General features: G+C 44.0%; 1 protein-coding gene across 4 annotated transcripts in view; it reads right to left on the bottom strand.

Moving 5' to 3' along the window:
* The window catches only part of CNTN6 (contactin 6), a 125317-nt gene that overhangs the window by 43510 nt on the left and 55155 nt on the right, over positions 1-26652 (bottom strand). For all 4 annotated transcript variants that reach the window (XM_042013675.1, XM_042013673.1, XM_042013663.1 and 1 more), the window contains 3 exons: positions 13424-13519; positions 6533-6736; positions 4858-4960 (listed from right to left, as the gene is read on the bottom strand). In XM_042013675.1, coding sequence (XP_041869609.1) covers positions 4858-4960; positions 6533-6736; positions 13424-13519 — 403 coding nt within the window. The remainder of the gene's footprint in view (positions 1-4857; positions 4961-6532; positions 6737-13423; positions 13520-26652) is intronic.

Raw genomic sequence — 26652 nt, forward strand, 5'->3', positions numbered from 1 at the left:
TCATATTCCTTGGAAGATCAGGATTTGACATTGCTCCACAGACCAGTGCCTGCCCACGTAGGTTTGCAGTGGCCCTGCCTCTCATGGGTCTTTCTGTCACTTAGTCCCTCCGAACAACCAGATTAAAACCATTACTGCTTGGGCCTAAAAGTTTTGGAATACATAAAGAAACAATGAGCGCACTTCCCAAATTTATTACACTTCATAGACAAAGTCTGGCTTTCTCCTGAGTAAATAAGAAAACAGTGCATAAATATGAGAGTGTCTTAGTACATAAATCTGCAGTTTATTTGAAACCTTCAGAGCATCCAGGAGCACTAATTTAATTTATATTCCACCATACAGGCGGCAGAATCACAAAACCATAAGTTACTAACTGGGAAAGAAAAGGAGATGGAAAATATTTTGTGGTTGGTGACAAGTTCTTGTCACAGCAAACGTGAAATTAATTTGTCTGCAGAATTAGAACCCACACCAGGAGGGAGGCTTCACCTTCTTCAGCAAAGATGATGCATTGGGACCGTGCCTCATCTTTTGTCCTGTGCATCTGGGGGCCCTTCAAAGGGAAATTCAATCTGCATTTGGGGTAATGAAGCCTGTGGTTCGTTAGACAAATGAGCCTGAGCTGAGCTTTGAAAGCTGCATCACTGCTGACACCAGGAAGAATTAGGATCCGAGGGGCAGCATAATTGAAGCATTTAATTTTGGATCCTCCTGATGGATTACCTGAAAACAGTGTTTTTCTGCAAGGTGCTGAGTCTTGCTCTCCTGTAGGCACCACCTGAACTGTGTGAGAGGGGATCTGCTCACCCCTGAAAGAACAAATCCTCAGGCCTTGGTTTGATCAGGGATGGGGGCCGAAAACTTCACCTGTAGTGCCACAGGTCATTCCCATCTCTATGATTTCAGAATCCCGTAATCGACCCTTTTAAAGCCTCCCACACAAACAACTTGAGAATATACCAGAGGTGAAGCCTGGGATTCTTATGTAAATTTAGTAAAAATAGTTATTTGGAGCCCCCTTGGAACTGTGTGATTATCTACTTATTCCAAGTGCTGCGAGAAAAACCCCTTCCATTAATACATTGAGAGGAATAGGTGGGATCTTCCCATGAAAAACAAATATTCTGGGGTGAAAGAAATCTTGTTTTATATTATTCACATATGCTTTGTACAACCTCAGCTGGCAACAGCCCATCTACAGGGATTCTGAACTGATTATTTCCCTTTCTTTGAGAAGGGAATGAAGAAAAATATAAATCACGGACACAGTTTAATAAATATGTGCACCATACATGGAAACTACTTTGCTTATTTTTGTTCCAGGGACTACTCTTATTTGTGCAACAGAAAAAGAAAAAAGTTATTTTGAGACAAATCTGCAGAAAGCAGCAGCACAGTATAACTCAACTGAACATAATTCTTCCCCCTGAAAGACAAGGAACAATAATTTGGATATATGGCATGATTAATAGAGCTTGATCCAAACCGGGACTTTTAATACTGGCATAATATTAAACACTGTCATCGTAATGAATATTGGTGCAGAACACAAAGTCTCATCTCTTCTATTAAACTGCCACGGGCTGCAGGATTTGAAATAGTGGAGCCACTATTTCATATTTCAGATTTCCCTCTTTTAAAGGATTAAGTATAAGGTGCAGTTTTTTGTTTAGACTCATCAGAGAGCTGCACTTTTTCTTATATTTCCATTGCAGCGAGCACTTATTTCCTTTTCGAAATCTTCTCTAATATTTGTGGTGTCTGCTCTACGAAATAAGGTTCAAACTCAAGGACTGGCCTGAGATCCTTTGTCCATTTGGGATCCATCCCTCCTAACCCTCTTTCCAGGGATAAATTCTGCCATTTGCAACCCTTTATTTTCCTCAAAACAAGAAGAATTTCTGGGGCTAGTAGATGATTTGTAAAAATCCTTAGTGATATTTTGATGTGAAATGCAAAAAGAGCTTTGCAACAGAGCTATGTGGAATGTACCTACCCCAGGGTGTCCCACAGGAGCACATTTTGGGTGACTTTGAGCTCCCCCATGTGAAAAAAATGCATCTTTAAGACGTTTTAAACTGAGTTTTGAATTCAGCCGTGAGTCGGGCCTCTCACAGCTGCGTTTGAACTGCAGACGTGCAGTTTTTGAGGGAGGCCCAATTGGTGTGATTTGCTGTTCCATACAGAAAAGAGATGCTATTTCTCTAAATACCACAAAACTACTTTCATTTAAGACTTTTGCAGACCAAAACCCCAGCGGGTTGCCTATGATCCGCCTTCGGTGTGAAAGATTTCTGTTATTCACAGCGCCCAGGTAGCAGCAGCCGCGGCATTGTCTGAGCCAGCGGCCTAACAGTGTGAATATAGAAAATTATGGATAATGGGGAAGCAGTTCTGAAATCCAAGTGAGATAATAACCACCAGTGCTTGTGGCAGATCAGAGGTACAGCTCAACGAATGCTGGGCTGAATTGATTTTAACATAAACAGACAATAGCAGGGGCCAGGGTTTTAGTGGAATTTGGGAATCTGGAGGTGCAGGCGGCCACGCTGCTGCATTTAGATGGTTCTGCCTGCAATTGTAAACAGTTGGAGGCAGGAAACTTCCAGCGTTTCACAATGCCACTAATCACCTGCATGCCTTCAGAAAAATGGACTTATCTAATAAGTTAAGAGTGTTTCACCTGCAATGTCTTTCGCTTGCTTTATTCACATCTGAATGCCAGTTCTGAAATAAAGCTTTTCCACTGATGGACATGTTGGTGAGAAGGTGGTTTAATGCTCTGTTTGGAGAGCAAAAACCTGAATGAAACCTGTGCGGTTCTGTACGAGACATTGAACTTAGAGAAATAAAATTTAAGAGGAGAAATTCTGAGAAATTCTCCAGTATCAACACCAAAGAGCCTCTGCTCCCAAACAGCACCTCCAACACGTGGTGCATTCAGCAGCTTGATAGCAGAGAGCGTGTGGAAAATGGATTTTGGCTGGTGGATCCCTGGTATTTAGGCAGGATAACTCCAGGGGAGTATGGCAGCACTGCTGCAGTCCTGCCCATGAGGAAGAAAATCTACATTAAAGCTGCATTAACCCTCTCAGCCATTCCTCAGCACTGCATAGAAGAGTGTCCCTGAGGGATCTCATTATCCTTATGTCCTTCCAGTCCCCTGTTTTCTCCTTGTGATGTTCTTAAAATGGCCAAATCTGTGCATCACACTAACATGACCCATCTTTACCCCTTCCCTAAGATGTCACTGCTTTGTACAGCTCATTTACTGTTTTTTTCTCTGTCATTGCTCAGTGCTTCCCGTGCAACAGATGGAAATAAGAAATGACAACTTGAAATGCAAAGCCTGCATGGAATAACACACAATTAAGGAGGTATTTCAAGAGAAGTAGCTTGACAGTATTTGGAAAAGAAAATCAGCTTTAGCAAGAGTGCTAAAGTCTGGTACTGCTTTTGGGCCAAAAAAGTGTACATACCTTTAATAAAAATTAGCTCTAGTATTAGTTTGTATAAGAATCTCATCTGAAAGGCAAGGCCATTTCAATCTTATTAACTTTTTATTTGCTTTATTTTTCTACTTCCCAGGGTAGGTTCCAGAGGAACATTTGATTAATTTGTGCTGTCTGCAAGTCAGGCTTTTAACCTCTGGGAAAGCTCTAAACACTTCAAAAGCTTACAGCCTTGAAATGGATTGTTAAAGTGAACTTAAACTAAATAGAGGTCAACAATCTAAGGGTTATTTGGGCTTTTCCAGGGAAAACAATGCTCATTGGAAAGATGGGTTTGTGGGCTGGTTACAGTGATTCAGTCCCCCAGCTGCTCCCTGAATGCAGGGCAGCTGCTTGAGCCACCACTGCAGCTGGGAACGGGCACAGCAGCGCAAGAAAACTTGGAAAAATGCAGGAAAATGGATTTTTGGAAGGAAGGGCTGCTGCTGGGTCTTCCCAGGGCCCTTCAGCATTGCTTGGGAGACAGGAGGGTCAGGAGATCCCACATGTTCGTCAAACATATCCTAATTCCCCACATTTGATTCTTAGCAATGAGAGAGTCCAGAGGAGACACAAAGGGGATCAGAGGGATGGAGCAGCTCTGCCAGGAGGAAAGGCTGGGAGAGCTGGGACTGATCAGCCTGGAGAGGAGAAGCTCTGGGGTGACCTCCCCCTGTGGCCTCTCAAATCCTGAATGAGCTACAAGAAAGATGGAGAGAGACTATTTACAAGGGCCTGGAGTGACAGGACAAAGGGGAATGGCTCCAAACTGTAGAAGAATAAGTTTAGATGGGATATTGGGTAGGAATAGTTCCCTGTGAGGGTGGGCAGGCCCTGGCACAGGGTGCCCAGAGCAGCTGGGGCTGCCCCTGGATCCCTGGCAGTGTCCAAGGCCAGGCTGGACATTGGGGCTTGGAGCAGCCTGGGATAGTGGAAGGTGTCCCTGGGCATGGCAGGGGTGGCACTGGATGACCCTTAAGGTTCCTCCCAGCCCAAACCAGTCTGGGATTGTGTGATCTCACCCAGGCAAAAAACCATTCCTATTTGGACATCTATCAGGTGTGACTGTGCAGTTACACTGAGTGCTGTCACCTGGGCTCAGGCCTCATCTCTCAAGAAAGAAAATCTTTGTTCCAGTTTTCCCTCCTCTTCCCACATTCCCTCCCTCTGCTTCAAGCTGCACCCAAGTGAGCTTCAGTTACAGCACAGTGTTCTGTCTCATTTCCTTGGGAACACACGACACAGAAGCAATCAAAGTAAAAATATGAGATCCCCAAATCCCATTCTGACCAGAATAATTCCAACGTGCAAACGCAAAAGAAGCAGTGTTAAACCCCACATTTAATAAAAACAAAACTCTTACTTTCCAAGGGCAAAGCACTCCAGTCTGACAGAGGAGCCCTTCGCTGCGTAGGTTGTCTCTGGAAAACGCACCTCAATCTTTGGCTCGTACTCCCCCATCACACCTGTGGAACATCAAACAGCTCGCTCCAGCTGAGCCCCAGGCCTGCCTTGTGCAACAGATTTCCAGGGTGAAAGGAAGGGTGGCATGAATCACTTCAGAGCCTTATGTTCCACCCGTGGCGAGCAGCACGTGATGGAGCAGGTTGAACCTCCTGGGTGGAGTTCAACCCTGCGCTGACAATTCTGTGAAATCTCTACATTCCCTGCATTTAGGAGTCAAAGAGCGTGACTTTATACAAGTTTTACATCACAAGTCTGCTGTGCACTAAGGTTTTAGAGACAATTTTGGGTTCACACCTCTTTTTGCCACTAGTCACTCTCAGGATACTGAGTTGATCCTGCGTGCAAGAAAATTAGAAAATTCCATGTCCAAACTGCTTGCAAAACACTTAAAAGTTCTTTAAAACATCCAAATGTGAGCTGCAGACTTGAGGAAGGCCGATGTAATTAGATGGAATTATCATATTTGAAAATCTGGCTGAACATCTGATAAATCACAGCTAATCCAGTATTAATTTAGGGCATTTAATTTTGCAGCAGGTTTGGGACGGATTTAGGAAACTAAACTTTTAGCTGAACTTCTTAAATGTCTTTTATGTGTCTCACAGTGAAGCTCATTCCAACAGTAGGGATGAACATAAATCAGGTATTTTCCTGCAGTGTCTTTGCCTGCATCTCACACAGAAAATGAACCAGTTCTTGTTTTATATTTAACGTAATTTGGATAATATTGCACATCCAACTTCCACTGTTGCCTTAGAGGCTGCCAGCGTTGGAAGCAATCCTGAGGCCACCAGAGCGAATGGGAGAAGATAAAGAGACTGATAGAAGGAATCTGAGGAAAGGAATAGAGTGATGAAAAAAAAGAATCAGAAAAGATCTCGAACATTTGCAATCACAGTTTGTGCCAAATTATTAACGCTGGAGCTGAGGAAGTGCAGCTTTGCTTTGTGTGATCTGCTGACGTTATTGAACGGCACAGCCTCGCAGTGAAAGCGTTATTCCACAATGCACAGCTGAGCTTTGTTTGTCCTCCAAATCCAACTCTGCACACACTTTTGTCACTGACTGTCGCCACTGCTTTGCAGACAGCACGAGTGTATTGAAATTTAGGTGGGCAAGTGCACAAAACAAACTTTGTGTACAGATTTCCAGGTCTGTATTTCTGCTTGTGAGCATTTAATTACAAGTGTTGCCGGGAAGGCATTTGTACATGTGCAGGGGGGTTTCTCACCTCGGCGGCTCAATTTGAAGCAGCTCTCTGGATTTGCTATTTGAGCTATACTTAGATGATAAATTTAGAAAGATTTGTTGGATTTAAACCTCAACACGGGCACAAGGTGGGAAATATTAAAGTGCCACGTAACATTCTCTTGTTGTTCAGTGACACTGAGAACTTTCTTTGCGTGCTCATCTACTCACCCCCGTCCTGACAGCCCAAACCTCACTGTGGGGTCGTGCCCCGCTGCACAACCTTCACTGGGGGGATTTTCCCTCAGTGGGGACAAATTCCCAACAGCTGCAGAAGGAGCAGCTGGATGTTTTGGGGCAGCCAAGCCCCGCTGTTGACTCACCATCGCCTCGGAGGGTGAGGGCGGTGGGGGGCCCCCACACTTGGCGCTGTGCCGCGGTGCTGCTCACGGCACACGTGTAATTCCCAACATCCCACGGCTCTACCTTGGCCAGGTACAGGTTTCCCGTTGCCTGGGAAACGAAGCGCCGGCTATCTTCCTGAAGATACAAGGTGTTATTGTTGAAGATCCACGTGTAGGACAAGCCTGGAAAACATGAGACACACGTCACGCATCCCTTCCAGGGGAACCCGCTCCCCGGCGGGGCCGGCGCGAAGAACGAGGCAGCTGCAGGGAAAACCACTGGGGATGCACAAATTAGCACAGGCCAGGCAAGCATTGCTCAAGCTTTCAACTCATTTCAAGCCACTTCAGGAGGTCACAGCAGATTCTGTCCCCTGCTACTTCTCATTTTCCTGCTTAGCCTGCTCCTAAGCAGGAACGGCAGCACTGCGATGGCGTGGGAAAGCTGCTTTAGTAAACAATTTCTGTTTATGGTGCTTTCCCCCCCGAAAATCCAGAGGGCAAATTGCTGCTCAGTGCTGCAGCTCCTTTCCTCACCCTCAGTATGGAAAAATTAAACTGGTAACATGGAGCGTGATCATTGGATTTTCATGGAGGGAGGAGCTGAGCTGCACACAAGTACTTTGGAGATTAGTATTTGATCTCATGGCATGTTTGATAACGAACCTCCCCTTATCTTCCATACTTCTTGCCCTGTTCTCACTTCCTGCCCCGCCTTTTCCCACATGATGCTCCATAATGCAAACCTTCATAATGTAGATCTGGAAGACCAGGCAACTTAAAACTGATTTATTTGGCCAGCCCACCCAGAAAAAACAGATATCCTTGGGAGTTTACCGTTCCCTGCTCTTGGGAGAGACTTTTGGGCCAAGCCTTGGGTGCTGAGGAGCAGATTCAGAGCTGATCCCCCAGTGTGGGGTCAACCAGGGTGTCCTGCCAGTCCCGCTCTGCAGCTGCTCCACACTCAACAGCAGGAGCCGGACTCAAATCCTGTCTTTTACAAGCCACAGTAAATCAGAACTTTCCAAATCTACCAGTTTAGCTCCCCTTAATTAAATGCATAATTCATAAGCCAACAGTGTTCTGCCAACGGCTTCATTTTTACACATTTCCCCCATCAACAACCCCATTCCAAAAAGATTATTTATGTCTCTTTCCCCCCCCCAGCTCCAGCATGGGAGCAGTATGGTAATAAGTCTGCAAACTCCAGTAGTTTTGTGGAGTTTTATGTTATCAGCTTGCAGCATTTTAGGACTCTCATTAGAAATGATGCATCTCCGGGGAGCAATCAATGACACTTTCTATACTTGGCTAAATCCTGCAACAGGCTCCATTTTACTGCAGATAATGCAAAACTTTCCCGAGGTCCGCAGTAAACCTGGGAGATGCAGCAATTAATTCTCAGTGTAACCCAAGGTGTGTGCAGGTACCTGTGCTCACCCACAAGATTAAAGCCCTACGCTGGCACATTTACCTGCCCATGCACTTTGAGCATCCATTTACAGGGGAAAATCTGGAGATGGAGGGGTTTTCCTACAGAAGGGATCAGAAATGCTCTGTCTTGCAGAGATACACAGACACTTTTCCTGTCTCAGGCACCGGTTTTGCTGATGCACACTGTCTGGGCAAGCAGACCAAAGTGTGCAAAATTCAGATTTCAACTCATTTCTTGAAGGTCTCTAAGCTGCAAGATGGGGAGTCTACAGAAAACGCTGAAGATTTGCAAGGTAAATACTTCAATCTATGTTCAATTAAATGTTGTCAGCATTTCTTTGGAAGAAATACTTTGGATCTGCCATCTCCCCAGATTTCCCAAAGCACTGAGGGCTGGTACTCCGATGTGCTTTTCCTGCCAGCTGGAATTTTTGCCTTCCTCCTCACCCAGACCTGCACTAAGGCACCTCTGGGCAATAAAACCACTCTGAGTGGTTGAACCTGACATTTGGATGCCCAGATTTCCATGCCAGGATAGTGTATCCAAGAGAATCTGGAAGTAATTTTGAAAATGACTAACAGGGAAAAGCAGTTTGGAAGTTTCCCTGCCAAAGTTCTGGTGGTGGAAATTACAGGGCTGAAGAAAGCCCTGACCCTGTCTAAGGGCAGCCCTGTACCTGCCAACACTCCAAAAGGATTCCCAGGAAGGTTCTTTAAAACATTTTATGGCATGGAACCAAAACCCAGACTCCAGCCCTGGCAGCAGGTGATGCAGCTAAATCTTCTGTGCAGGATGGAATAAAATGAAACAAAACTCTAATAAAGCCAACTTTATGCTACACAGGCATTCCTCAGGAGGTCAATCTGTGAATTAATTAATCACTAAAAGAGAATCAGACCTTTTCTGTCCTGATTTCAGTTCTCAGGGGGTTCCAGCTGACTTCATTTTCTGGAGTTTCTGTGCCTCTCTTCCTCTCTGCTCCCCACCATTGCTTTGGGGACTATTGATGAATTTTCCCATTAATGGGGAACAAGCACAGACCCCTCTTAGTCATATTTAAATCCCTTTTCCCCCAGTATGAGGGATATAAACACTCCCCCTCTCCTAACAGCAGGTTCCTCATCACCCATCCGCAGGCCATCCTTGCCTACAGCCTAATTCAGCTCCACTAAAGTCTGTAGAAACCCTAATTTTAATTGACTTCAGTGGGAGTTGGATGAAATCTCAAGAGAAAGGAGCCAAACTTAGGAGACTGAACTTTTTCTCATGCTTTTAAGGCATAATACCAGCAACCTACTCCCTTACTCAGTATCTTTCCTTGAAAAGTTACTACAGCAACAGGTAATAGAGTAGAAAATCCAATACTGTGTTACAAAACCTTCCATTTTGGGTCACTTGGATTAAATCAGAGGAGCAGATCCACTGATTGAGCCAAAGAAAGGAGAAAAAGCCCCTTGCTCCCACTTTTATGGCAAAGCAGGAGCTATTTCATAGTGCTGCAATATTAGGGTGTGTTTATTTGGGGCCTTTTTAATCCAAGGGAAGTGATTGTGGTGTCAGTGTCCCTTCTCACCCCAGAGACCCCAAAAAACTGGTTAATCCACCTCACCTTCCAGGTGGGAAATTCCTGAGCTTGGCCAGGCTGGAGAGCCTCTCCCAGCCCTGAGAGTTTTCCTTTAGAGCTCACCTGGGAAAGAGGAGGAGCTGATAATCATTCCTGATATACTGATCTGGGGAACTGAACATTTCAGTGCTTCCCTCAGCCCAAGCAAATCCCAATGAATCCTGCTGGATCTGCAGCAGAGCAGCTCCAGCCAGGCTCAGGGAGGGGACTCTCCCTCCCTCCCGAGCTGTGGGAAAGCTGGATTAAAGATTCATAGGAGCAGAGAGAAAGGGACTCTCAGCCCACGACTCAGGCACCGAGTTTGATAAAGGGAGAGACACTTCAAACCTTCCCTTTCAGATTGTGCACTTTACCAAGTGCAGCGTTTAATATAAAATGCAGAAACCAAAGGCCCTTTCACAGCATTGCTCATCTCATCCCATCCCATCCTCTCCAAAGCCCAGTTTCACCTCCTTTCCCAACCTTCTGCAGGCTGAGGATTGGGGATTTTTACCTCCCAGGCAGGTCCATAGGACTCCTACTTCCTTAGGAGTGTTTTGGGGTTTATTTAGCCTCCCTACAGCAATGTCAGCACAGAGGAAAGCCCAGAGCCTCCATCCCACTCCTGGCCCTGGGCAGCTCTTCCACACAAATAAATGCAAATGCAGAGTGATCCTGCTGCTCCTAACAAGATTAGCAACTTCCTTAAAGCTCTGCAGGGAGCCAGCTCCAAGGAAACAAGCTTTAGATCAGGCTTTGCTTCTAAGAAAATAAATGAACAACAGTCCACCCCACAGTCTTGTGTCAAGTATTACCATTTAGGCAGCAGCTTCTTAAGCACAGGCAGGTCAAGCTCATGTGTAGCTGCAGAAATTAAGGCTTCTTCCAGCCTCCTTCCTCCATGCCTTTCCCTACCTCAGAGCTCTCTATAAACGGCTTTTTTTCACTAGTAAAATATTACCTGTGTTGATTGTACAGGGAAAAAGGGCTGACCTAAAGAACTGAAAGCAGAGCAGGGATCTGGTTCAGGGGAAAAAATGCAGCTCACCTGGTCACCCCTGCCCTGCTGAGGGTCTCTAACAAGCAGAGGGATAGCACAGCTGAACTTTATAAGGTGTGGTAATGAGCCTCATAAATAACAACAGAGCCACCTGTGCATAAATGGGTGAGGAGGAGCAGAGGATTTGGAGTGGGTCAGGTAGCCTTGGGCAGCCCTGCTCTTGCTTTAAAAGCTAATTAGAGGCTGTGATTTTTGTGTTCATTTACTGTAATTTTTAATGGCTTAATTGATCTAAGAGATAAGCTTAGGTGGGTCTTTCTTTCTTTCATGCTTGTGTTTGAAAATCCTGAAAGTTCTAACATCAGTTTACAGCAATATGGAATTCTCTTTTTGTTCTCTGAGGTAGTTTAAAGCTGATGTGAAAGCTGCTGGAGCAGCCTTTTTGTTCATTTGTTTGTTTGCTTGGTGGGGTTGGTTTGTTTGTTTTAAGCTGACTAATATATTCTTATCCTCTGTTTAAGTGAGTCACTCATTTTTCTTGTACAAAAATAGGTTGGCAATGCTCTCAGTCAAGAAACCAGCATACAAAAAAGAAGCAGCATATCTTTCCTTGTCAAATGCATTGGAAAATCAAACTTAATTCCAATTAAACTTTAAATATTGTAAGTATTTTTGACCATGGATCAACACTTGTGGTGTCTAATAAACAGCTGAATGTCCTGGTGAGCCCCACAGAGTTTTCCTGCGAGCAGGAGGTTTAACTCCAGTGCTGTGGTGCAGGACCAGATAAACCTGGCAATGTGAGGGGTAGAAAGAGAAGTGAGACACCTCCCTAGAGACCACAGGTGGTAGAAACACTTCTGGAGCTCTCGTTCCATCTTCTGGGTATTATATGGTGGGAATAGAATTAATGAACCCTCTCTGTTTTCCATTCTATTATTTCTATTCCTCTTCTTCAATTTGTTATACTGACTTTTACAGGTTGGCAGGAGGTTTTACCCTGTCTTTCCTATTTCAAATTTCCTATATTAATAGCAGCTGCTTCAAACAACTGCTGTACAGAGGGTTCCTGTCTTCCTTCAAGTCATTGCATCACAGGAAAGGCAACTCTTTTGCTGCTGGTAGGGCTTATCTTCCAAATTCCTTGACATCTCTCTAATTCCCAATGCATTTAAAGTGCTTCACAGAACGCTTGTACTGTGAGCTGGAAGCACAGTTAGCAATCCTTCCTCCTGTAGGTGTTGTGAGGTGGACGCAAGGGTTTCAATTAAAAAAACCCAAACAACTAAATATACAGTCCTTTCCAACAAAAACAACTTCCCAAGCATCCTGAAATAGTCTGACTTACCACGGCTCACACCATGCACTTCATCCCCCTGTAAGATAATTTTGGATCCTAAACACAGTGTTTCGGGATGACAAAAGGACTCAGGCTCTGCTCTCTGGAGACTTGTTATTTCAGGGAATGGATTTTCCAGGCCTGCTGGTCAGCAGCTCCCAGCCCCAGCTGCAGGAACACTCTGGTAAAGGCTTTGCTCATGGATCCCTTTAATCTGGGGGTAACTCACCTGGTAACCATTTATTTGTTCTGAACGTTTTCTTCTCCTCCTTCCTATTTGTCAAATCATAATTTTACCCTGCAGCAGGAACAAAATGGGTAGTTCACTGGCTCTAGGATGGATGTGTTGTCTTTCTGCCTGTCCCACTAATACATTTGAGGAGCTCTTTGAAGCTTTCATGCCCTTAAGGACCGGGTTTCACTTCGTCTCCTTGATTATATCCTCCTCTCATATGGCTGTAAACACCCAGTGAACCGACACTTCCTCTTGGTAGGACTGGAGGCTTTCTATTGATTGATGGGTTTTTCTCCCTCTCTGAAATCCTGTATCCTCTTTCTAGATCACTATTTACCTTCTCCTGGGAGTTTGTCTTATGCCTCTGTTTCTTTAAGAAGAATTGAGGATTGCTGGGAGCAGGACATGGAAAACTGCAGCTCCTGTGGATGTGCAGTCTCTGCTGCCAGAAGCAGGACATGAGTCATCCAAGAAGAGCTGCTCTTTAAGTCCAGAACAAGATCATTTGGTAACTATTTCATTGATATTTCCTCTTTATTAATAGATATTTGCTTTACTAGGGTAAAATTTTCACCTGGATTCACCGCACCCAGAAAGGAAGATCTCCAAGGTCTTATGGTGAGGAAGCAGCAAGAGGCAAAGGCACCCCCAACTCAATTCCTCAGCAAACTCCTTTTCATTCCCCATCTGAAGCACTGATGATTCCTAAGAACCCTGATGTGGGCAGTCCCCCTTTAATCAGGCAGTTCACCTCTCCAGAAGCCCCTTCCAATTTAAATTATTTTATGACTATTAGGAAGGAATAAAATCGGGGATTCAAGAGCAGAAGCCAAGCCTTCATGACAAATCCAATGTGACTGGTGCAGGATTGAAATGAGAGCATTGCAGCAGTAAGCACTAAAAGAGCCATTCCATGGAGACCTGGAGGAGTTCTGGTGTAGGAAGAATTGCTGAGGGTTGCTCTTCTGCCATTCCATGAGGACCAAGGCCCTGGGATAATCAGAAATGACAGCAGAGAGTCTTGCAGACCTTCATGCTGTTTTTCCTGTGTCCCAAGGAATGGGAGGTTCTACTCCCTCACAAAACAATAAAAAAGGGCCCTAAAACAGTGTGAACCCAGTGTCTTTTAAAGAAACAAAATCCAAATTTGTTGTAAACCCGGTAACTGATGCACAAGCAAATTCCAGTGCTAATCCCATAGGGAATTCTGCTTCTCCTGAGGCAGAGCAGGGGTGGCTCAGGGTGTCCCTCACCGTACCTCCGTGGTGGGGGGGAGTTCCACAGAGCAGGACCACTCCTTGTCCCTCTCTCACTGACACCGGGCTTCTCAGTCTCATCTCGAAGTTTTCCAGGTCTTGAGGGAGAAGGAGAAAACAAAGCCTGGTTATTGTCAGCAGATTTATTCCCAGCTGCACCCCGATCTATCCATTTATTCACTCAAGAACAGAGTCACATATTTGCCAGCAGAATATAATTTCATTGAGAAGTTGTATGGGAAAATCCCTTGTCCAATCTGATAGCACGGAACTACAGGATCATTAAGGCTGGAAAAGGTGTCCCAGATCATCCAGTCCAACCATTACCGAGTCCTTTGGCATGCACAAAATATTAATTCCTACAGCAGTTCTACTGCAACTCTGGGAATTTGTGTTTACAGCTTCTACTTCCAAAGCCAGTCTATTATTCCATGACTTTTCCAGCACCAGTTTTTGGAACTTGCAAGACTTAATCTACATGAGTTGGGAAAAAAAATGCATTTGGTAGTGTTTCCTTTTCTATAGGAATAAAGAACAGCTGTGGTCTAGATATAAAAGCGATAATTAAAGATCAGCAGCACTCCCACGGAGTGCAGGTTTAAATGATGATAAAAATGTGTTGTTTTCTTAAAGATTCTGTTCTGTCCCAAACTGGCTGAAATACTTGGATATGTTTTAATTGCCTTGAGCTTTAGCACTGGTTTTAAAGGGGAGAAAAAGGGGACTTTCAGTGGGAAATCTCCTGTATGAATATGTCCATGCCCGTCTCCCACAGGTGATTTTTATGGCTTTTCATGTCTATTTTTTACCCAGCCTAACACCACACTCAAGCTGCTGCTTCCTCACATTTCACTGAGATGTTGAAGAATTATCAGCCTGATTTGCTGTAATTCAGTTACAAAACATGACACAAAAGTCGTGTTTTAAAAAAAAAAACCAACAAAAAAAAAGACCACATTATTTACTTTTTGATCCAGTTCTCATCCTAATGAGAAGCCTTCCCATTTTGCCAGAGCCATTTGGGAAATGATTGCTGGAAACACATTCAAAATATGCTTTAATACAACAAATATCAGCTTCCCTTTTTACCACAGAGCTGCAAACTGCCTGCCCTAAGCCCATTTTATTTACCTTGCTGCAGATTCTTGTTTCAAACAATTGTTCCATTTTTCATCAGCTGAACACCAACCTGAGCCAGAGTTCAATAGAGAGAAGCAGCCCTTGCTGGTCAGAGCAATAACGATTACTACCTGTACAGCCTCAGCTATTTATGTCAATATATCAATTTTCTCCCCCTTAGCTGAACTTTACACAGTTAATTTTTCTTTTCCTCCTCTTCATCTCCTGGGTATTGGTCTCCTATGAAGACATTGTCTGCTCAGAAGGGGCTGGATTGAATTAAGCACCTGTAGCACCTCCTGGTGCTGTCATAGCACAATAGATGGGGCCTGTCAATACATTGGGAAAGGGCTTTAAACGCTGATGTTCTTTTAATTGCCTGCTGGTTACAGCTCTGCCTTGGATTATGGGTAGTTCAAGGAGGAAAAAGACACAAGGAAGGCCAAGAAAAATAGAAAAAGAATTCATTTATTTAGTTGTTTTCCATCCTGTAATTCTAAACAAAAGAGAAAATAGTAGATGGGTGTAATATGATTAATTAGAGTTTGGTTTCGTGCTTAGGCTTAGGCCAGTCTCTGAAATTGTGTGGATTTATTTAGTCATTTTGAAAATTCCATCTGAGGAAATGTACCACATTTTCTTTCTTTCCTTGGAATTGTTCTCTGAGAAGAAAAAGGCCAGCACCAAATATTTCTGTGGAAAAATGGTCCCTCGAACAACCTTCAAGATTTGCTTGGGGTGCCTGGTCTGAGGCTTTGTGCTCTGGGAGAAGGGGAAAAAAGGCCTTCAAATTCTCTTATTTATTGTATTAAATTAAAAAAAAAATACTAGATAGGTGCAAAAATTCAGATTTTTTTTAAGATTCAGGCACTGACAACAAAATGGTCACAGTTCCACTTCCTATCTCTTTCCCTCAGCTGCTAATAGGAACCAAACGGCAATTTCTATTTAAAAATAGAATTAAACCCTCAAAAAACTCTTGGGCAGTATGGAAAATCTGTGCAGTCTAAGTAATGCTTCCCAATATTTTCACTGTGGTAAATCAGCCCTGGTTTTTTTTTGCTGAGAACAAAATTTCACTTCTTATGAGACACCCGAGAAAGGAGGGAGGGAGGAAAAATAAAGGAAGCGCAGAGCAGCAGGAGGAAAAGGTTTTCCTGACAATTGAGAATTAGCTGTGTAATACCTCGCTCTGAAATGGGAATAGATTTTGGAAAGTAATGAGCTGCTGGTAGCAATTTTTAGTTTAATGGCACAATATGTCATGTTATCATTTTTACTCTCATTTTAGGTGCTGTGTCACCTGTCTGTGTCTCTCCATTAAAACCGTGACAAGTGTCCCTGACTTGAATAATTAAAAGTATGAGGATGAGATCTCTTGGGGATTCACTGTTTTATAGGAATAAGGGACCACCTTTGGTTGTATAATGGAATCATGGAATGGTTTGGGTCGGGAGGGACCTTGAAGCTCATCCAGCTCCACCCTGAGACACATTCCACTACCCCAGGCTGCTCCTAGCCCCATCCAACATGGCCTTGGACACTTCCAGGGATCCAGGGGCAGCCCCAGCTTCTCTGGGCAACCTGTTCCCCTCAGAGGGAAGAATTTCTTCCCAATATCCCATCTGAACTCGCTGCCTTTCAGCTGAATCCGTGTGGGGAAAAAGTTGGCTGTGCCTTTTCAATCTCCACTTTTCAACCTTGAGGATCAAAACCCATAGGCAGGAGTTTGGGTTCTTTCATGGCACATTTGTAGTTTTGTTTTACAAAGCAACTCGGATTTTCCAGTGCAGGAGAAAAGATTTCCATCCCTTTATGCTTATTAATCATAGGTATAAAAAAGCAGCTGTGGAGGCACATAAATCATCATTTAATCTCTTCATCTCACCCATGGCAGGGACAAGTATGCAATGCCCTTATTTAACCCACTTTTTAAAGACCTTTAGAAAAAGACATTTTCTTTAGAGAATCCATTCCACTGCTTAACTCCAAGGTCTTCATCACTCTGCATCTTTTAGAAACCCTCACCTCCCCAAAATTTCACAGGCCAAACCAGAAATAATCTTTTGCTTTAATTGATTTTGATAGATAATTGTACAAAGGGAATTTATTCGGTGTCTGTCTCGGTAAAAAAGAATCATTGAAGAACAAAAAACCCCGAAACCTCTGCAAAAGCAAACCAAGGCAAAATAGATAAAGAGAGTTCATTAATGGAGTCAGTGTTGCTTCTGTTTCCATCTTTATTGGACTCTTCCTCGAGGCAGGCACCGTCTCCCATGGAATATTGTGACAGCTCATTCAAATGGGTTCAATAATGAACTATAAAATAATCTACTTTTGCTTTGCAGTCCAGGTGGGTGAGAGGGGGACGAGGTGGACCCTCAGAAGTCATGTTTGTCTTTGCCACAAGATTTCTCCACCCATTTTCCCACCTATGGGGTTGTATTTTCAATGATTTGTTGCAATTTGGAATGTGTTATGTGCATATATAGAAAAAAAAATAATTACCTGAGGATATAAATGCAGATATTCTACTTTGCTCTTGTTATTCTGAAATTCTGGCTGCTGTCAAAACCACTTCTCTTCGCCCTGGGTGTGCATTTACACCAAGAGAGCACAACCACTGTGCTCTCCCAGCTCCTGTTCCCTAGCACAGCTCTATAACATAACATGACATAACCTAATAAAGCAGAATGTTGCTTGTCAAAAGGAGTATCAAATGAAAAGGCTAAGATCAGGTGTTTGGCACACATTTAGATTGCTAATATGCACTTAGGAATAAGATGACTATTTAACAGATGGTATATTTGCTAACTTCAGTGTTTCTGCAGAGATCTATAAATAAATTATCACCTAGTTCCTACATAATTCCTTTCATTCTTTGTCTGTATTTATCTCACTTGAAGAACAACGAGTTCTCTCATACTCCATTGCTCTCTCAGCTGTGAGATTTAACAAAAAACCACTATTTTTTCCCTGTGATCCATGCATATTGGCAGACTGCTCTTGGTAGAGCACAATTAATCAGTTGGATGTGATAATGAGGTGATGGAGGCCAAGCAAAATGCTCAGATGCTCAAGCCATTCTTCCCAGGAGGAGTGGGAATGTATGGACTCAGCTGTGGGTGGCACGGCCTTGTCTCCGGCTGTGAATGTTGCAGAGCTAAGCGAGGAGGGGCTGTGCTCCCAGCACCCCAAACACATGGCATTTTGTGGGATGGAGCTAGGGAATGGCACGGCTTTCTCTGATGGGAGCAGGAATTCTTGAGGTGGAAGAGGCTGTCAGCTCCTTGCCAGGAATGAAGGGAGGAATGGGGAGAAGGAATGGGCCAGAGCTTCTTTCAGCTGGTGTAACCCAATTTTACCTGCTGGTGTCAAGGATGTTATCATGGAATTACAGGGTGGTTTGGGTTGGAAGGACCTTGAAGCTCATCCCATTCCATTCCTGCCATGGACAGGGATACCTTCCACTATCCCAGGTTGCTCCAAGCCCCGTTCAACCTGCCTTTATCCCGATTTATGGCCTGAAAGTCTTCCAGGTAGATTTGAAACAGAATAAAACCAGAGGCTGAGAAGAATATGAGCGTTGGAGGAAGATGACCGTCGGTGTCACTTTGCTGAGCACAAACCTGCCAGTGAGAGAAGCAAACCCAGCGTGGGTGAGGTGTTTGCCTGGAAAAATGGCCTCTGGAGACAGAAGCAGAATGGCAGTGATGGACAGAAATCTTTCATCCTGAAGCACTTGTGTTAGCTAACAGGTTAATTAATAGCTTCAGCCATGCATTACTTTTTCCTTAATGTTTTAAAGTTCATAATAATAGAGATAACCATAATTCCCAGAGTGGTTTGGGTTGGAGGGGGCCTTAAAGTCCATCCTGTTCCACCCCCTGCCATGGGCAGGGACACTTTGCACTAGGCCAGGTTGCTCCAAGCAGCATCCAATTGCTGTTCATAAATATATTTATTCTAATTTCCCCACCACCACTATTACCCACACATCTGGGTTTTTTGTTTGTTTTTTTTTTAAATATAAAACTGCCCTACAGGTGCCAGAGTCACAGATTTAACTACACAACAGAGTGAACACAAGGTCAGTTTTCCTGGGATTAGGGAGCTGCTTCTTAAATATGTCTGATAGGAACAAAAACCTAATCACAAGCAGCAACTCATTCATTTCAACCTCCCAATCACGTGTTTGAAATTCCTGAACCTGCTCAGGGACAGTCCATCCAAACCAGTCCATTCCAAACCAGTCCCTCTTAAGAAGGAGCATAGAACTTCTCCAAGGAAACCAAGGAAACTTGGGTGTTTTAATATATGAAATTGTTACAGACAATTAGAGAAACTCCAATTTATCACCTTGCATAATTACAACAGTTCATCTGAATTAATGTGATTTCATGCTTTCTTGAACTTTTGATTTTTTTTTCCCCCTCATAAATGTTTTGTCATTTTATAATCCCAAATATAATGGCTGTAATTACTTGCTATTGAAATGTGCAATGAATGTTAAGGCATGAGGAGTAAGGGCTCCTTACAAATTAGCCACGCTCCTGGGGACAAATCAATACAATTCCTCACATTTCCATGTGGCTGTGTCAAATTGTGATAGATCACTTCTGTTGCTTTTTTCTGGGTCTCTTGTTGCCTGTGATGTATTGCAACAGGAGTGGTGCTCCTGCAGTGATGCAGCACAACAGGGATTTCCTCACAGGGAAGAGGGATATGAAGGACAAGCTCAGCAGTTTTCCAAGGAAGCTCACAGATATGATTTGAGTATTTCCAGCACCTGTGTTAGCACCTGACAATTTGTTACCTTCCTTTTCTCTGACTGTAATGAATCAGGGGCCCCATTTTGGGTCTGAATTTGATGCCTGAATCAGAGAATTTAGGTCTGTTTTAACCACAGATAATAAAAATTAAGTCTATTGGATCTTTAAAATTATCTCAAATTCTGGAAGAACCTGTACTTGCAGATTTTGGGTTTGTTCTGTCTTCTCTCACATAAAGAAAGTCCCAAAAAAATTGGGGTTAAAGCCCTTTTAGCTACAGCCTGTGCCTGTCCAGACCACTCCAGAAGCCCCCCTGTTGGACATCAATCCCTGTTTTTTGCTTCTTCTCAGTAATTTTGTACTGAATTGCCTTCTAGGAGGTGAGCACCAATCTCTTTCAGCCTGGGTACTAGAGGGTGTGTTATGGAAATATCCTTCTTTCTCCAAATACCCAAATATCTCCCAAAGGAATGGCTAATCTCCTTCCCTACAACTTCTACTGCAAAGTAAATTCTCTTTTTCAGCTTTCCAAACTGCACTAAACTTGCTGAACAAACCCTCTGACAGTTCCTTTGTCTTGATAATGCTGTCAATACATTAATCTTTTCCCGTTAGCATCTAATCTCAATTTTTTAAATGTTCTAATTGATTTTCTATGAATTCAATTCTGAGATTAAGAGTGGTGTTATCTCTAATTAAGGTGTCTGAAAGCCGCTTAGTATTCCCCATTTCCTGCTTTTTAAGTACTTGGATTTTCTCCTCAACACCTGCTGAGTTCTCCTGCTCCATTTGAAGCACTCGTGAGCCTTTAACACCTCAGGTCTGGAAGATTTGGAGCTGAGTCAGCCAGGAGCAGCCTGGGTAGTGCCTGAGTATCTCCATTCACCAGAACATGTTAAAAATCCATTGGAATTCTCACTTTTGTTCTCATGGGGAGCACTGCATCCCACTGTGGGTAAAAGGAAAGCTGTCCTGTCCCCCAAAACTCCCTGACGGAGTTGCTTGTCATAAAGAGAGGGAAAACCACAACCACTGGGTCCTGTCCTTCTCCAAAGCTGTGTAATCATCCAAGGACCTTCATCAGTGCTTCCTTACCTAGCTAAATTACTTTGGAGCTTCCAAGGGAGAGGACCTGTAATTTACACTTTAGGAGGAACACAGGCCCCGGGTCCTCAATTCAGCTTAAATGATCTGAATGGCCAATCCAGGCACTAATTTTCAAGGTGGGGAACAATAATTCCTGCCAGAGCCTGATTGTCTTATTCAATTAAAGAGTGAAAATGCCCTTTACAAAGTAATACCAAGCTTCTCTAGAGGGAAAAAGTGGAAGGTCACAATTAAATTAAACACAGGGTGAGTTGAGGGGGGCGGGGAACCCTGAGCTGGCTTGATTTTTGTTCATGCACCAAGAAACCCAGAGCACAGAGACATATGCTGGGAAGCGGTAGAGCTGGTCTACATCTGGCCTTTGTTATTTTTTGCCTTGCTTTTACAGAGTTAGCAGCATAAAATATTAAATTTCTCTTCTGAGCTGAGCACAGGACTTGCTCTGAGCAGTAAGTGTTGATGCAGCCTTAGGGCTCCTGCTCCAAAGCCCATCTGCAGGCCAGAGGCACAGCTGAGGAGCTGCCCCTCTCCCAGGGAGGGGCACAGAGGGAATATGTGTTTAATATTTTATATTCCCAAACAGTTTTCTCACTTGTCACGGCACGGTTCATTTGTCACCTGTCATCACCAGAGTCACTTCGCCGTCTGCAGGAGTTTTCTCCAGATTGGAGAGCTCTTAAACACAGATTTCTCTTCCTGGGCTGAACCTTGAGGGCCAGATTTATCCCTGCCACGACTACACTGATTTTGCCCGACTTCCATGGGAGATGGGCCTGGCTGCTGTGGCAAGTGTCCTTTTGGCAGGGGGGTTAATTCTTATCCAAACCCTTTCTCCTTCATATTTCCCACTGCTCCCACAGCAACGGGTTTTTAACTAAGTGGAGATGGGTCAGGAACTTCTCCCTTCCCTCAGACCTTGTTGTTGAGGACCTGTAGCTGTGCCCTGGTCCTGCAGAAAGTTTCTCTTGCATCCCTGTCCTGGGTTCTGATGGGTACAGTCCCACTTCAGGCAACTAATTCTCTTTATAATGTTTCTACCAACAAAATAATAATCAAGGATTATAATACATACAATAAAAAATGGCAAGGAAGAGAGGAAAAGTGGCAAGGAAGAGGGGGCTCACACACTGCTGACAGTGTCTGTGCCTATTTCAGCCCTTCCCAAATTCCTGCCCAGCCCTTTGGAGATCCAGCACAGAATTACTTCTTGTAGAATTACCCTGAGTTCCCCCCAGCCACCACTGCTTTATCTCCCTCATTCCAGCTGCAAAGCCCTCAAAGAATTCCTTCCAATGGGAATTTCAAGATTTACCCGAGTGATTGATGTAGGGGATTTTTGGATGTGAATCTTGTCAGTGGGATTTCAGGTGTAGGTTACACTATTTGTTGTTCTTGCTGTAGCATTTAGAAATGGATATTTACAGCTCAGTGCATTCTCTGTGCCAGATGTGGTTTTCCTGTCGAGAAAAGCGATGCGTGTGACCTCATTCCTTCACTCCACGAAAAGTCCAAATGTTACACACTGATCTCCTTCTTCAATATAAGCTACAGAATAGACAAGTTTATCTGACACCTTAAAACATTTACACAGGATCAACCTTCACTGCAAAATAACTGATCAATTAATTTAATTGTTTTGATTTTTAAAAAAAGCCAATCATTTATTCCAAATAATTTAGTATTTTTTTTCCCTTGCAACCCTGCACCATGACTTTTTTTGTCACATGAAAAAACAAAGAATCTCATGAGAAAATCGTGGATATTTCACTCAACAATTTATTGGAATCTACATCATCTTGTCTATAATGAAAGGGGAACAGATAAAATAGCAAATCACCCAGACTGCAAATGTAGACTGGTTTTATCCTTCCCAAGTATTAAATTTTATCAATCAGAATCTATCAGCTCCGGGACCTGTGGATGCTTTGTTCCCCACCATATCTCAATCACATATATTGCTTTTCCAATACAACTGGCAATGGGCTGATTTAGGATAAACACTCTTAAAGGAACTGAAGAAGAGTAAGTAATATAGAACTAAAAGATAATCTTCAAATACTTCTGTGTTCCCTGTTACTACTTTATCTGCCTGGTTCACTGCCTGTAATGCTCCTTACAACCTCTCTACAATGTAGATGTCTGTTTCATAGATAAAAAACCTCCTTTTATAATAAAAGTCTAAGGAACTAACCTGGAATAAAGCAGCCTTAACCAAGTGCTGATACAGCAGAGCCTTGAACACAGTGGTTAAGTACTCTGGGAGAGAGGTTTAAACCATTGGAGGGGCAGAAAAGTGGAATTTCTGATGCTGTCTGGTCTGTTACAACGTAAAATAAACAGGGAATGTTGCTCCCATGAGCTACAGGACGTGTTTAACAGGAGAGAGGAGGCCGTGGCTGCACTTGGTGTTGATGGACATTGCATGGGCTCTGAGAAAGCAGAGAAGACTAAAATAGGGGGTGATGGAGAAAGCAAAGCCCTGCCTTATGGAGACACGCCCCTAACTTCTGGTTTTAAGATTCCAGGCTGTACTCTGTGTCTTCAGGAATGTCAGGAGATTTGCATAATCTTATTCTTGTGATCTCAGCGCTTTAAAATAGAAACTCTATTATCACCCTGCCTTGTCCTGTCAGCAGGCAGGTGAAACCCTTCCAGGCTTCCTGCTTCCTCACTGCTGAGTGGTGGTTCCTGCTTTTCCTGGAGCCTGGGAGAGGCTCTGTGTGCACAGAATTCTGCAAAGAAATGAACACCGGGAAGTTCATTGGAGATACAGGAAGGCGAGCTGAGTGTGATGAGGTCTTGCAGAGGTTTTGGTCTTGGAGTGATTAAATTGCATCACTTTAGAGGGTTCTCTGCATGTGTTCTGCTCAAGGTGGCCTTGAAGGATGCCCAGTGCCCCCATTTGGGGTGGGTAGAGCAGGATAGAGACCCCTTAGAGATCCGTCCCTGTTGGAATCAGCCCAGAGGAGGCCACCAAGTTGCTCAGAGGGCTGGAGAACCTCTCCTGTGAAGACAGCTGGGAGAGTTGGGGCTGCTGTCCCTGGAAATGTCATATTCCTTACAACAATGGTTCTCACCAGGTTTTTCCTGATTTTCCGGGGAAACACTTTGAAATAAAGGGGAAAAGAAGAAAACATGCCTGAGGCTGCTGGGTCTGCTCCACGGAGAGCATCCATTAAGCAAAGACCTTGATGTGGTCTCCTGCCATGGGAACTGCTGCAGAGAGAGCTGGAACATTGGCACAGTGTCCATAACAAACAGAAGTGATAAATGAAAGTTCCCTTTCTTTTCACTCCAAGCAGAACTTTGACAAAATACAGGGTTTATTTCCTGTAACTCATTCTGCTCAGAGCCTGGCCCTCACCTCCCCACACCAGGGAGGGTGGCTGCTGCTGCTGCTGCAGTGATATTGGATTCTGTACCTGTGCTTCAAAGTCCAAAAGGCAATTTTGAGCTGTGAGCCTGTTCACTGACATATGGAAGAGATGACAGCAGCACTTCCATCCTCCAGACAGGATCGATCCACAGCGAGTGTTCCCACTGCAGGTTGCATTTTTTCCTCACTGGCTCACAGGAAGATGCAGACTGGGAGGTGTTACCAGGACCACCAGGAGGGCTGCCCAGAGCATGGAAAGGAGAATTTTATGGCTGATTCTCCACATATCTGCAGTTGAGATGTGTTTCTGCGTCAGAGGAAGGTGTCCCTGCCTGTGGAAGTGGGGTTGGAATGAGACGAGCTTTAAGGTCTCTTCCAAACCATTCTAGGATTAAATATAAGGCCACCCTCTTAAAGCAGAGAGGTGGGGTCAGTGCATTACTCAGCACATGTAGGGTAGAGAATCATGCTGGAGTGAGGACAGAGGCTTGGGGCTGTTCAGCCTGGAGAAGAGAAACTTCACAGTGACCTAATTGTGACCTTCGAGTGCCTGAAGGAGCTACGAGAAAGATGGAGAGAGACTTTGGAAAAGAGCCTGGAGGGACAAGACAAGGGGGAATGGCTTCCAAACTGGCAGAGGGCAGTGTTAGATGGGATTTTGGGAGGAAATTCTTGCCTGTGAGGGTGGTGGGGCCCTGGCACAGGGTGCCCAGAGAAGCTGTAGCTGCCCCTGGATCCCTGGAAGTGTCCAAGGCTGGACGGGACTTGGAACAGCCTGGGACAGTGGAAGGTGGCAGAGGATGGAACTGGATGATCTTTAATGTCCCTTCCAACGAGGCCATGCCATGATTCTGTGTGGATGTAGACAAGTCTGTGGCTTTACCTGATGTGTCCCTAAAGAGGAAAAGGGAATGTAGAAAACCAAGTCAAACTTTTGGGGATGTATTTTGTATTTTTGATGGTGGCCTTTTCCTGGCACTGGCAAGCTGAGTTCTTCCTCCTTCCTGCTCTTCAGTTGGTCATCCCTGAGTGCCTGTTGAGCACTGAACTGAGCAGTTTATACCTCCTTTTGGAAAAGAAAGGCACTGCCAGAGTTCATTCCTGCAATCCAACTGCCAGGGAGCCTGATCAGTATTCCAGCCCTCGTGTGCAGTGATGAATTAACAATCAGCTTAAAGACCCAGAGAGCTTTACTCCAGGTGGTAGTTACAACAGCTAGCACACCTTTTAATCAAATACAATTGTTGCAGAGGGATTTCTGGACACACACAGCACCACAACACAACCCAGCCAGAAGTGTAGGTGTCATTTAGTCTTAAATTCATGCATGTCCAGACTTTGCAAATTCAGCCTATCTGATCCAAGCCTATTGATTTTTCCATTTTCTGTTTCAAAGCATACACTGCCAGTGAAAAGGGTTATGACATCTTGAGGCTGCTGGATTGCTTTGTGATGTTTCTGTAATTTGTGTGCACTCGAAGGTAAGTAACACGATGAAGTAATCAGATGAAAAGTGGGCTTTCATGCTGGCTGAGCATCTCCCAGCCAGCCCCTCCAATAGGGCCCTGCTAAAGCTCAGCCTGTCACCATCCAGCAAACACTAAATGGATTTGATTTGGCTTAATATATTCCTCCCTGAAATGGTTAAATGCTAATGATGGACTGTTACTTTTGTGTTTCAGAATGGCAAAAACTCAGTCCACGAGGAATTATTGCCTCTAATTTATTATTTCAGCAAAACTGTGTCTTCTGTCTCTGACAAAGAGCACGTGGAAGCTCTTGGGAGCTGCAGATTTTATTCCAAGTGCTCCAGCAGTGTCACTCTCAGCCACGCGGCTGTGAGCACATCATCACTGGCCAAGAGCGGGGAGGGTGGCAGTGTTGGAAAAACACTATTGAGAAAAAGCACCAAGCAAAACCCTTGAGCACCACTTTGAAAACCAGGAGAATATGGTTGGAGCCCAAAAAGTCCAAGGAGAAATCCTTCCTGGGTCTGTAGCATTGTGGGGAACTTTAAAATATGGGGTCTAATGGCTCCACTGTGTGCCCTCCTGTGTGGTTCAAGGCAAAGTGACTAATTCTAAGCATGAATTTAGATTGTTGTCATTGTTTCTCAGAATTTCAGGCCTGAGAAAGCTGCAATCAGCATGACTTTTATCATCAAGGGTAGAATAATTTGACTGAGAATCAAATTTAAGATCCCTAAGCAGCAAGGTGCTTTCAATTAATACTGAATTTGCTGGGTTTATGCCCTGAATAATTATTAGGTTCACATATGATTCCTTTTCATTGTGGAGTCTTTTTTTGTTCTAGTTTGTTTAATTGCACTCTTATTTCTCCTGCGTCTCTCTTAATCTTCTGCTATAGATGCGTTTGGGAAGTAAAAGAACAAGTAACAGGCCTGGACAGGCTGTTTCATGCAGCCTGTTATGGGGATTTCCCTCAAGACTACTTGTTTGCACACAGTTATTTTTGCTTAAAACTGAGGAAATAATTAAAGCAAATCCCCCATGTGCCTTTGGAGAAAGTTCTGGTTGGAGCCATACTGAAGCAGTTTTCCCTAACAGCTTTTTTGTTTGTCTTTTTTTAAGGCATGAAATGCCTTAAACAAAAATGCCTTAGGAAAAATTTCATCACTGAAAGAGTGGCCAAGCTTTGGAACTGGCTGCTCATGGCAGTGGTGGAGTCCCCATCCCTGGAAGTGTTCGTAAAACGAATAGATGTGGCGTTTTGTGATGTGGTTTATGAACGGGGGGGATTTGGGCAAAGGTTGGACTGGGTGATCTCGGAGGTCTTTTCCATCCTTAATCACAGAATCACAGAATTAGAGATGTTGGAAAAGAGCTCGGAGATCACC

The sequence above is a fragment of the Corvus kubaryi genome, unplaced genomic scaffold (genome assembly GCF_017639235.1).
Source record: "Corvus kubaryi isolate FWS band 111438036 unplaced genomic scaffold, C.kubaryi_AGA036_p1.0 136, whole genome shotgun sequence".
NCBI classification, from domain to species: domain Eukaryota; kingdom Metazoa; phylum Chordata; class Aves; order Passeriformes; family Corvidae; genus Corvus; species Corvus kubaryi.